General features: G+C 44.7%; 1 protein-coding gene across 2 annotated transcripts in view; it reads right to left on the bottom strand.

The window, feature by feature from the left end:
- Positions 1–409: 409 nt before the first annotated feature.
- Positions 410–11,724, bottom strand: part of ARRDC2 (arrestin domain containing 2) — a 50,585-nt gene continuing 39,270 nt past the window's right edge. Inside the window, exons 1-8 of one of the 2 annotated variants that reach the window (XM_033955786.1) lie at positions 8,542–8,914; positions 7,867–7,933; positions 7,270–7,417; positions 5,222–5,324; positions 4,165–4,421; positions 3,162–3,324; positions 2,633–2,784; positions 410–1,742 (exon numbers count right to left, since the gene is read on the bottom strand). In XM_033955786.1, the coding sequence (XP_033811677.1) occupies positions 1,689–1,742; positions 2,633–2,784; positions 3,162–3,324; positions 4,165–4,421; positions 5,222–5,324; positions 7,270–7,417; positions 7,867–7,933; positions 8,542–8,815 (1,218 nt within the window). In that variant the 5' untranslated portion in view covers positions 8,816–8,914 and the 3' untranslated portion in view covers positions 410–1,688. Of the gene's footprint in view, positions 1,743–2,632; positions 2,785–3,161; positions 3,325–4,164; positions 4,422–5,221; positions 5,325–7,269; positions 7,418–7,866; positions 7,934–8,541; positions 8,915–11,724 lie in introns of those variants that run through there. The other variant, XM_033955787.1, reaches the window with a different exon arrangement.

The following is an 11,724-nucleotide window of genomic DNA, read 5'->3' as shown; positions in this document are numbered from 1 at the left end:
CAAAATTTAAATGGAAAAACCATGAACACTCATTGCAGAAATAATGCTTTATTCCAAAGCCTTAAAAAATACATATTTAAAAAAAAAATAAAACACAAAAGCAACAAACTCTCGGAAGGAATAAAAGTAACTACAAAATCATATTTACAAAAATACATTTTTAACTTTGGTTCGTACTGACAACACTGCAACCCTACAGTACCCAGCACTTCCAATGACACGCAAGACCCTCCTCTCTATTTTTGGTACAAATTCCTGAGGAAACGGGGTAACCTGAGCAATTGCCATCAACGTGAATGGCAACAGGTTGATATAATCTCCAGGCACCGAGTGGTTAGAGAGGACGCCCTTTTGGTCCAAGGATGGTGGAATGCTAATTTTTAAATAGCAGGGCACAACCCTCTCTGAATGCCCTTGCCCTCCCCTTACACCTGCTTTTTTTTTTTTTTTTTTAGATTGATCAGCACCTTACCACTTGAGTTTTTTTTTTAGAGTTTAGCACCATTTTTAAAAAGGCACTTCCTCACTCTAAAATACTGTGTTTATTTTTACAATCATATCTGAAATGGCAAGTCTTATGAAGGCTATAGCTCCTCCTCCCCCCATAAGTGTATCTGACAAAGAAATGCTGTCAGTAAATCTGTATCGGAACATCAGCACTCTTAAAAGTTTCAGTATTATGAATATCAAAACACTTATGTCAAGAGATAACAGTGTTGAAGCCTCTGGTCGCCTACATATTCCTTAAATGGTCCTTACTAAATGGGCTTTAATGTCCCTTTTGTAAGATAGTTATTTTGTGAATTTATGATTTTAGGTTTCATATAGGATGTTGGCCAACATCAATTGGTTCATTTTCCTCGTCTCCCCAAAGGCCATGAAAACTAAGTAGATACTACTTTGCTGTTTGTTTAGGGAGATTTTTCTCTACAATGATAGACCTTAATCCTCATTGTAGAGAGCTTTATGAAAATCACGATAAAAAATGGCCATCATGAGATATCATATATGTAAAGCCTTTTCTTGGTTTTAACAGTGAAAGATTAACCACTGCTTCTCCCAGGCACTGATGGGCTCCGACATTCATGTCGAAAGAGAGAAGCAGTTTCACATTGTCCTATGTTCAATACTGAAATAAGTTCCCTTCCCCCCATCCACCACGTGTCACATGAACATGGACCAGAAGCCCCTTATTTTGGAGGGCAAAGGGAATGAGGAACCTTGCTACACTTTAGACACCTCCCAAGATGAGGTGTAGTTAGATTCTGAATGTCCAACACCTCTATCAAACGGATGAAGTGGTTTCTTCTCCTTTCACTGAACACTTTCCACCACAAACAACATCTTCTTGAAGCAGAGATCAGAGGATCCCTTTTAGCTGTCTCTAATGCACACCGCTCAACTCTTAGCTGCAAAGACCCATCGTGTCCCACATGCTCCTCCCGCAACAGTGAGTGTATTAACTGAAGCACTCCAAAAGTCTCATGTAGTGCCGAAGGGCAGCACAGTTGCATGGTGGGAAGTCACACGGTTAACAGCATCCTCCCAGACACAGTGAGCAGTGGGATAGGTAAGAGAAAACCGTTCCCAGCCCTACTGGAGGCAGGAGAGGTCTGAAATTCAGCATCTCTGAATTTTATCCAGAAGACATATTCATTCTAATCAAATGAAAGTTGCAGGCTCTTCCTTCAACAGGTCATGCACCGCGGTCTGATGTCAGTAGCTGGCGGGTTAGGGTCAATCTGCAAAGTAACAGAATGGTTAGGTCAAAAATTTTTTTGCTAAAATATGCACAATACTTTGATACACCAGATTAATGCTTTCCTCTTTCAGAAGCAAAAAATATTTAAAACCCTGCAGGACAAATGACAATCGTTCTTGCCCCAAATCAGCTGGTAATCAGTAAATAACACATTTATGGTACGTGGGCTTGTGGTGCTACTGGGGCTTGAACACATATGAGAAGCTGAAAGCTATGTCATCAGTAGTTTCACCATCCGCAGGGCCTCCCAAGGTAGACAGGTCTCAGTGGAGATTTCAGACTAACGATGTATCGCCCCCATCTGGGAAGCAGCAGATGGGCAGTGTTGGAGGAAGAGGATCACATTTGATACGACAACGGCAATATCGAATTTATACTGTGCAGAAGAAAGGCCCGGCAATCTACTTCTGCATTCTGCCACGAAAACTTGCTCATCAAGTCGCTAGGACTCGAACACGAGCCAATGGCACCTATCAATAAGTTAATTACGGAGAAACCAGTTCTCAATCCAGCCAGTCAGGTTTTCAAGATAGCCACAGTGAAATATGCATGAAAAAATTTCCATACAACTGAAAGGTAGTGCATGTGAATTTCTCATGAATATTCGCTGTGGATATCCCGAAAGCCTGACTGGCTGAGTGTCCAAAGAAGCGGTCCAGGCTAATATTTTCAAGTGCAAATGTAGCAAAGAGAAAATGCAACAACTCCCAAGGGAAGCTGAAGTCTAGCAAACAAGCCATTTACTGAAAATTCTGATTGACAATATTTTAAACTGAACTACAGAACAGACCCTCCCTCCTCCTCTTCTCTCACCCAAGTAATTTGTACTGTAGGTAGCAGTGTATTTTGGACTAGGGGAATTTTACTTACCTCCGAGTACAGGGGAGGTGGCCTGTTACGAAACTCCTGAATATAAGCATAGAATGGCCCTTCCAGAGTGCCTTCGCAATGCTCATGGAGTGGGGGAGACATGATGTGTTCTACTTCTTGAGTGGACACCACACTAGAATACTCGGGGGGAGCTGCAGAGAGAACAAAAACATGACAAGGTCAGACAAGGCCAATCTGTACACCCCAACAACTAGACCTATCTTGCGCCTTTCTGAAACACCCCCCCCTCCAATACCTTAATCAGTCCCAAAAAAAGGGACACCAAGATAATATTTTATGCCTGGCTCTATGCTCACCCCCCCAAAGATTCTTAGGTTCCTCTTTATAAGTAAGGCTATCCAAATCATATCGTGCAAGTTCACTTGCTCACCTAAGTCCACTAGGTAAACGGCCATTGCAGAGCCAAGGTGTTAAGCTATAACCCTCCACATGGGCGTCACGACAGCTCTCCCCCCCCCCCCCAAGGATGTGCTACAGAACTGTGAAAGATGCATTAAGGGGCACTTACGTTCAGGCTGTTCCGGAATGGCCATGCGCAGCCATTCCAGGTTGACACTGTACTGGCTGCCTACACTGGAAGTCCGGCTGCCAAATGGATGCAAGGGGATAGTTCCAATCACCAGAGGTAGTTCCAGGAGCAGCTTAGAGGTTCCAGGGATATCCACACACACCTACATTTAGAGACCGAGTGGAAAAACTAAAACAGGTGTGCAAATATGTCAGGATCCCCTCCCTACTATACAAGTAATCCCCCTATTGAAGGTCCCTACTAAAGTACTAGGAATATGTGTCCAAATTACCATAGGTTCAGGCTTTAGCAAAAAACATTTTTCAAACTAACAGTTTGAAACTAACAGATTATCCTCTAAAACAGTGATTCCCAACCCTGTCCTGGAGGAACACCAGGCCAATCGGGTTTTCAGGCTAGCCCTAATGAATATGCATGAGAGAGATTTGCATATGATGGAAGTGATAGGCATGTAAATTTGCTTCATGCATATTCATTAGGGCTAGCCTGAAAACCCAATTGGCCTGGTGTTCCTCCAGGACAGGGTTGGGAACCACTGCTCTAAAAGACTATTTTGCAAAAATTAACATGAAGGAGGAGCAAGATAAATGATTAAAAATTCTGCCCTGCAGCACCCTGGGGTTGTGGGTTCAATCCCGCACTGCTCCTTGTGACCCTGGGCACATCACTTAATCCCCCAGTGCCCCAGGTACTTTAGACAGCGCTTGAGCCCACCGGGACAGATATGGGAAAATGCTTGAGTACCTAAATAATTTGTAATCCGCATAGAATTATAGGATATGCGGAATATAAGTAATTAAATAAATAACATGGCATTATGTTAAACAAGAACCACTTGGTTCACCATTTTTCCTTGACTATTTGGTCACACAAAATCTGATCATTTCCCCCCTCTTTTGCCTTCACTTCCACCCTGTATGACTCCCACACAGCTGCTGATGCCGATGACGCCCCTCCCTCAACAATGCTGTGAGGAACTTACCTTCAAAGTATACTCCACACGGATGATGCGACACTGTGTTATCGAGGGGCCCAGAGGTGGGATTTTCAGCGCAAGCCCGTGCCACAGCTCCCTCTTTCCCGCAGCCACAGAGTCGCCGGCGAGGGTGGCCACCACAGACTTCTTCTGCTTCACAGTGCCACGAGCAATGAATTTCTGGGTCTGCAGGATAGCGGCCTTCGGCACCACCATGCGCGTCGTACAGTTGTCAATCTCTGCAAAGATTGGGATTACTTCTCCTGCGATGGAAAAAGAAGAAACCAACTTTAACATTTTGCACTCTATTACATGTTAAACCTTCTTTGGATCGCTATAAAAGCCGTTTTTTCTTAATGACGGGAATAGCCATCCAGATGATAACACGCAATTGGAAGAGTTATGATCGACTTAATTATACTTTCTGGTGGGCAAACATGTTCTAGCTACAAATATGAAAGAATGAATGCTGAAATTTTAGGCTATAGTAGTGCATTTAAAATGGTGTGGAGCCCATTGACATCATTTATTGAGTCACAATAGCTGTTCATGTACCTTTTCTTTTTATCTGACCTCCTTACACATCCAGTGCGGGAGGGAGGAAGATGGGAAAACATTATTATTCATTGTATCTAATTTATTGAAATTATATATGTGGTTCTATTTTCATTAGTTAAGGGGAGGAGGGGGGGTGAAAACGTTTGTTTTCAAAATATTTGTATATTTAAAGTGCTTTTGTTTTGATTCGTTTATGTTTAAATTCGCTGTATTGCACTGCTAATTGAAAACTAATAAAGATTTACAAAAAAACCCAAAACACACCATTTTGCACCATGGCGCCCAAAATTCCGACAACCAGCAAAAATCAATGCAGAAATTTTTGAGTTTAGCTTAAAATTAGGTGCGCTTATAGCTTAAAATGTAGCAAAAGCAACAGAAGCCCAACGAGGCGAAAAGAAGACAACAGAAAAGATCCGAGGCATAGGAGCCAGGTCTGGCCACATCAAGTTCCTAAGTGCATACAGTCTACCCAGCATGCAAGATAAGGTTTCTGCGAAATTACCTGGTATATAGCCTTTTCGGTCAATCTTGACTGACAGAGACACTTGTCCCAGATTGCAATACCAGGCTCGAGCGATCTTCTCTTTTGCACCAGCCTGAGGAGCCTAAAATCAAGAAAAGGCACTGCAGTGATTATGAGGCCATATGTACAAACGACTTTCCCCACAGACTCTTAAAGACAGAATGCCTGCATCTCCCTAATTGTTAATCATGAGGTAATGGGTGTCCTTGTACTCCCCTGGGTTAGAGGAAAAGGAATCAAATGTAATTGCTTTTAATCTTAGTATGGTGATCTGGTCTCATTATGAGACCTTATTACTGGCCTCAGCTAACCAAGTTATCACATCTATACAAACATCTTTTCAAGCAGCAGATGCAAAACTTTCAAAAGCAGACAAATAAAAGGTTGTCCCATTTACTCTCAGTTCCTTCTTTAAAAACTATCAATATTCCACGAGAAAAGATCTTTTCTTTCATGGCTTCTTCTTTTATGGAGCTTGCTGCCGGCATATTTGAGAGAAAAAAACCAATCTAAACAGATTTAAAGTGAAGTGAAGATATAAATTAAGCCCGTTGCCGCCGCATCTTTTAAACACCCCCTGCCGCTGCATTTTTTTAAACCCCGCCACTGCTGCATCTTTACAACACACCCGCTTGCCCGCTCACTCGCTGCCATCATACCTGGTGGTTCAGTGTATTTCCCGGCCAGCAGCACACAGACCAGAAGCGCAGGGATCAGGAGCAAGCCCTCCGCGCTCCCACCTGGGCCCGCACTGATCTCCGAATGGCTGCAGTCAGCTCCTGCAGGACTCGCAAGAACTGACTGTAGCCATTCTGAGATCGGTGTGGGCCCAGGCGGGAGTGTGGAGGGCTTGCTCCTGATATCCCTGCACTTCTAGCCTGTGTGCCTGCTGGCTGGAAAAAATGAGAGCCGCCTAAGGAGGGAGAAATCTAAAAAGTTACCGAAGGGATATGATTAAAGGTACGAGGGGTGGGGGGTGGGGGGGTGATATAAAAGGTACTAGGGTGGTACGTGGGGGGATGATTTAAGGTACTGAGCGGGCACATGGGGGGATGATTTAAGGTACTGGGGGGTATGTGAGGGGATGGGAATGATTTAAGGTACTGGGGGGCACGTGGGGGATGATTTAAGGTACTGGGGGGTATGGAGCCTACCTGCCTGCCACTAGGCCTGCCTGCTCTGTGCCCTGTCTTGGCCTACCACTAGACCACCAGGATGGGGGGGGACGGGACAGGGTGCAGAGACTGGCATGGGAGAATTTGGGTCAAAATGTTTTTTTTCTTGTTTTTCTCCTCTAAATCTAGGGTGCGTCTTATGGTCAGGTGCGTCTTATGGAGCGAAAAATAAGGTACTTTCTTTTTAAAGATGCATTTGAAAGGTAAAAGCTACAAGGCCACCAAACTATATGTGTACTATCCCATTATTTCCTTTTATGTTCTCCAGTCCTCTATGTATTGTGGTTCTTCCCTGTTTTGTCACTCCATCTTTTTAAATTTTGTACATCACATTGAATTTGTGATACACTTCCCCCTCAATATTTACGGGGGTTAGGGGCAGAGCTGGCCTGCAAATAACTTATAGGACCAACTCTTACCCACCCTCCCTCCCGCCTCCCGGACCTCTCCACACCTTACCTGGTGGTCTAGCGGCGAAGGAGCAATCGTCCTACACTCCTGCCCCATGCAGAGCCGTCAACAAAAATGACTGCCTTGAGTTCCCACTGTAGTCTCTCTTGTGAGACCACAGGAATTCACAGCAGCCATTTTTGTGGAAGGCTCTGCACAAGGCAGGAGCATAGGACGATCGCTCCTGCCCCGCTTTGCCGCTAGACCACCAGGTAAGGTGTGGAGGTCCAGGAGGCAGGTGTGGCTCCGGGTTTAGAATCTCACGAATCCTAAACCCGCAAATTGGGAGGGAGAAGTATATTGTGTTTTATTCAAAAATTTTATTAAACTTGAAACCTGCTCAGAAATTCTACTCAATGCCACCCAGGAATTCTGGGCTGCCCTCACCCCCACAAGACTCACCAATAACTCTGGAGTGTTGATGTCAATGGGTTCAATCACAGTGAACTCCTTCTTTGCTTTCTTCACAGTGGACCAGGGGCGATGGAGCTTGGCTTTGATCCAGTATCGCACACTGCCATGCTTTCCTTCGAAAGACGTGACCAGGGTCCTGTGGGCAACAGATGAGAAATTTAATCATTTGAATCCTGTTTTAAGGAGGTGTGGAAGTGCAGGGGGAATTTCACATGTATTAGTCCTAGCTACCAAGAGTTTCTAAACTGAATGAAAATAACTTCAAAAGCTACTATAGAAAATCTCACTTTTATATTAACATTTATAAATGACCACTGAACACTGGCATTTAACTACAGTCTTATCTTAAATGAACTACAGTATTTTATTTTAAAACAGCCTTATAAAATCTAAGTAAAAACCCACTGTGGGGTCTAATGTAACATTTTGTTTCAATGAACAAACCTTAACACAGGGGAGTTAATAGTTCCCCTCCTCCCCTTCCCAGTTACCTCCAAATACAGCCAGAAAACTATGCTAAGGGATCAGGAGATGAAGCTATCATCTTCCAGGTTTTCTAAGAAGCTAATGAAAACACAAACTTACTCTGGAAGCTGAAAACTGAAGGGGAATTCGTGTTTCCCTGCTTGTAAGACAGTGGGCGTTCCATTATCTAAGGAAACAAAGAGAAAAAGCCACATTCAGCCACAGATCTCACAACTGCTAAACTCTTCGTTTGCAGCACTTCCTGTTTTCTGCTCGTTTCCTCTTCAAAGTAAAGAGGCTGAACCAGCAGACCTTTAAAAGTGTGGTTAAAAAAATGTGGGAGAACCCCCAGACAGGTTGCTTTCAGTTTGCAAGGGGTGCAGCCAAAAGGATGGAAATAAGACACCCCACCCCCTCACAGAACTTCTAATTTTTTTTTTTCCAAGGCTGAACAAAAACTCTCCCGTGATCATCATAATGCAAAGGGCAGCAAGGAAAGGATTATGCGATAAAATGCATCCCTGGATCAAGGATTTACATCTGAACATATCAGTCCTCACAGACTAACCGGTCAGAGAAGCTGCAAAGTTAAAAAGCCAGCCTCTCGCAAAAGCTGCAAGTTTGGTGTAAAGCTTGATAAGACGGTAATGTTGATTGGTATCTGGAGCGATCAGCGAATATCGGCACCGGAACATGCACACATGGTGTGGGTCCCAGTATGAATCTGGCTCTGGCGGTCCCCGAGCAGCTCGGTAGGCACGTTAAGACGCCGATCGGGCTCTCCCGCTGAACTACCTGTTTGGAGCAGGCTCTCCCGGTGGTTAAGATACTGCACTGCATCACTGTAGTTCTGGGTGTAAGCAGTACTGGAGCCGGCACTCCGCGACTCGGTCCAGTGCACACGAGCCAGTCCTTCGGCGTGCAGTTTCACCGACTCCACCCGAGTCTCCGCCATCAGCTCCAGCACCACTTTGCCGATGACCGTGTCCCCGCCGCCGAAGACCGGCGGGGAGACCTCCTCCGCGTCCCCCAGAATGACGACGAACTTCTTCACTTTGTCGAAGATCATGCTTGCGAGGGATCGAAGAAGCAGCAGCTAAGTTGGCGATCAAACCTTCCGAACAAATCAAACCGCAAACGTTCTGGTTTTCTCGACAAGCGTGATCCCTTCCTTTTATTGGGAGCTAAGGGGGCCCCGCCCCTAATCCCGCCCAGGGCGCGAGCGGAGTGCCATCCCCGCCCCCTTTGCCCAGCAAAACATTCTTCGCGGAAGCTGAGCCGTCCTGGGGGAGGCGCGGCCTGCAACGCTTAAAAAAAGTGCCAAACAAAAGTCGTGCGGAGTAAATGGCTGGCTATCAGATCCAAATCCAATCACTGTCACCCCGCAACTAAACCAAACAATACATATTATAGTTACACAGCTCTGCCCCGGCCTCAAGGGAGTTGTTTGGCTAGCAAATCCCTTGCTGTGGCAAACAGATTTTTCCTTCATCGGTCTGCTATCTGATGGTTTTCTTTTGGCTTCTGAGACACAGTGTAGTTACTTACCTGTAACGTAGGTTCTCCGTGGACAGCAGGATAGTCAGCCACATATGGGTGTTTCCTTCATCGGTCTGCTATCTGATGGTTTTCTTTTGGCTTCTGAGACACAGCCAGTTCCCGATTATTACATCAATCATTTTAGAAAGTCTGCCTCTGTGCAATCCTCTGGCATCTGAGGCCAGAAAAACAGCCCTTTTTTCCTGGAAATGCTAATCACAAACAGCCCTCAACATTTGCTTTCCCTTTCAAGGTTAACTTTTTTAAAAAAATTATTATTTTCTAACAAATTATTCAACATTTTACATATTCCATCCACTGTATCTATACACCGCTTCCTCTGTCTTAATCTTTCACTCCTATTAATAAAAAGGTAGCAGTTACTTCTGAGATTAAAAAGCTCAAAATTCATCCTTTGCGCCGTCAAACTAGGCGAGATCAATTGCACCGAAAATACTTTGTTATAATATCAAGGTGGTTATTTGTTTAATAAAATAATAAACACGAGAGAATTGATACAAATTAAGTTTCCTCCGAAAGGAAATGGCATTCTTGATTGTCATTATATTTGGTTTGAACTTTGTGTAAATGGTTCCTATCCTTGGGGCACAAATCTGTGGCCTTGGCATTTGATTTTTCTGGCACAAATGACCGTAGAACAGAGGGCTTGTTTCTAGAGCCTGGTTTTTATGATTATTTGATTATTTATGAGAGAGTGTTTATGTCGTGTGTCCCCCCCGCCAAAAAAAAAAAGAAAAGGAGGAACGAAAAACACTATCCTAGGTGAAAAAAAAGTTACACCAATCTCTCTGCCAGACCCTTCCACCCCAGAAGAGAGCGTTAAGCAAGGCCGACCCAAGCATTGGGCTGATCAGGTGCCCTAGAGCAGGAGAACCTTCAGATTTATGCCCGTTCAATTAAAGTTCAAGCCTCAGCCCATTTTACCTTTCCCAAAAGTGTGATACTTTAAAATGTAATAAAAACGTATGATCAGTTCTGTGGTTTTATAGGAGTGGTCATGATTGTTAACTTTTTGTCCTTCCTTAAGCAATCTTTTAGTCTTGCCTAAAATGGTTGGACTGGTATTAGCGTTAAAAAGTCTTCTAAAAAAAACAAAAAAAAAACCCAACAGGCTAAGCAATTATAAATAATCAAATCCTTGCTCGAGATCATTACACAAAAATATAACCTCTCCCCCAAAAACAACAACAAACCACCCTTGAAATAAAGATCTCTTAGGTGCAGTTTTCCAAAACCCCACTGCTATATAGCTTCTCTGTTTTTCATGCTCTCAGCAAAACTCCTTAAGAAGGGTTCCCAACTCCCAAGTGCATGAAATATATTGCTATTTTCTATCTACCTCCGACTTTCTGACTCTTCTTGGTGGTACTACAATTACAGTAAAGTTATCGCCAGCTACATCAAGTCCTGTCTCTGTACCCTTTCCAAAGACGCCACCAAGCGGCCAAGGGGATCATCTGCAGCGGTAGTCGCAATTACCGTAGCTAAGGGGTTGTTCTGCAATGGCAAAGGCAAAGCTAAGATCAAAAATGTCATTTGGACCTTGGAGGAAGTGAAAGCATCACATTCAATAAGACCAGAACTGCTCATTACCCACTGCGTTGAGATCTGGATCGGACACCTTTGCAATCTTGCTTGAAAGCTGTTCAGCAATGGCTCATTTCCCATAAACCCTCTCCATCATTTGCTTCAATGTTATCCGATATCCCTTCACAATTAGGAGACCATTTGAAACCATTTAGTAGACCATTAGGATTATACTGGATTCAGATTAGAGAATGACACGGTGGCGGTTTACCCGCGGCCACCGCATTTTAGTCGCGGGTCACCCGCTGAAAACGGGGAAGAAAACTAGCAGTCGCTGCGGCGACGGGGACAAGGCCATTCACCGCCCGCGGGGCGGTGAATGGGTCTTGTCCCCGCAGTGAGGCATGAAGGATCGCGCGGTCCCCGCAGCTCACACCCGCCTGCCCTATCGATTCTAGTGTTTAGCCAGCTCTCTCCCTTCTCCTCACCTTAGTTTGTAGATTTTCTTTTTCGGCGATCCGCACGCTATCAGAGAGCCGTGCACCCGCTGCTGCTCAGTTTCGATCTTCTGCTCTGACGCAACCGGAAACAGGAAGTTGCAGCAGAGCAGAAGATTGAACACTGAGCAGCCGCGCGTGCGCGGCTCTTTGGGAAAGCGTGCAGGTCGCCGAAAAAGAAAACCTATAAACTAAGGTGAGGAGAAGGGAGAGAGCTGGCTAAACACTAGGATCGATTGGGCAGGCAGGTAGTGGCTGCGGGGACCGTGCGATCGCTAGTGTTCCGGGCTCAAATTGTAAGGAGGGAGTGAAAGGGAAAATGATTCTGGGCCAAGGGGATGAAGTCGGAAAGGCTTATATGGATGCAGCGGGGACGGTGACGGGGCGGTGAATG

The sequence above is a fragment of the Geotrypetes seraphini genome, chromosome 8 (genome assembly GCF_902459505.1).
Source record: "Geotrypetes seraphini chromosome 8, aGeoSer1.1, whole genome shotgun sequence".
Classification (NCBI taxonomy): Eukaryota; Metazoa; Chordata; class Amphibia; order Gymnophiona; family Dermophiidae; genus Geotrypetes; species Geotrypetes seraphini.
This window is presented reverse-complemented; position numbering and strand designations above follow the sequence as displayed.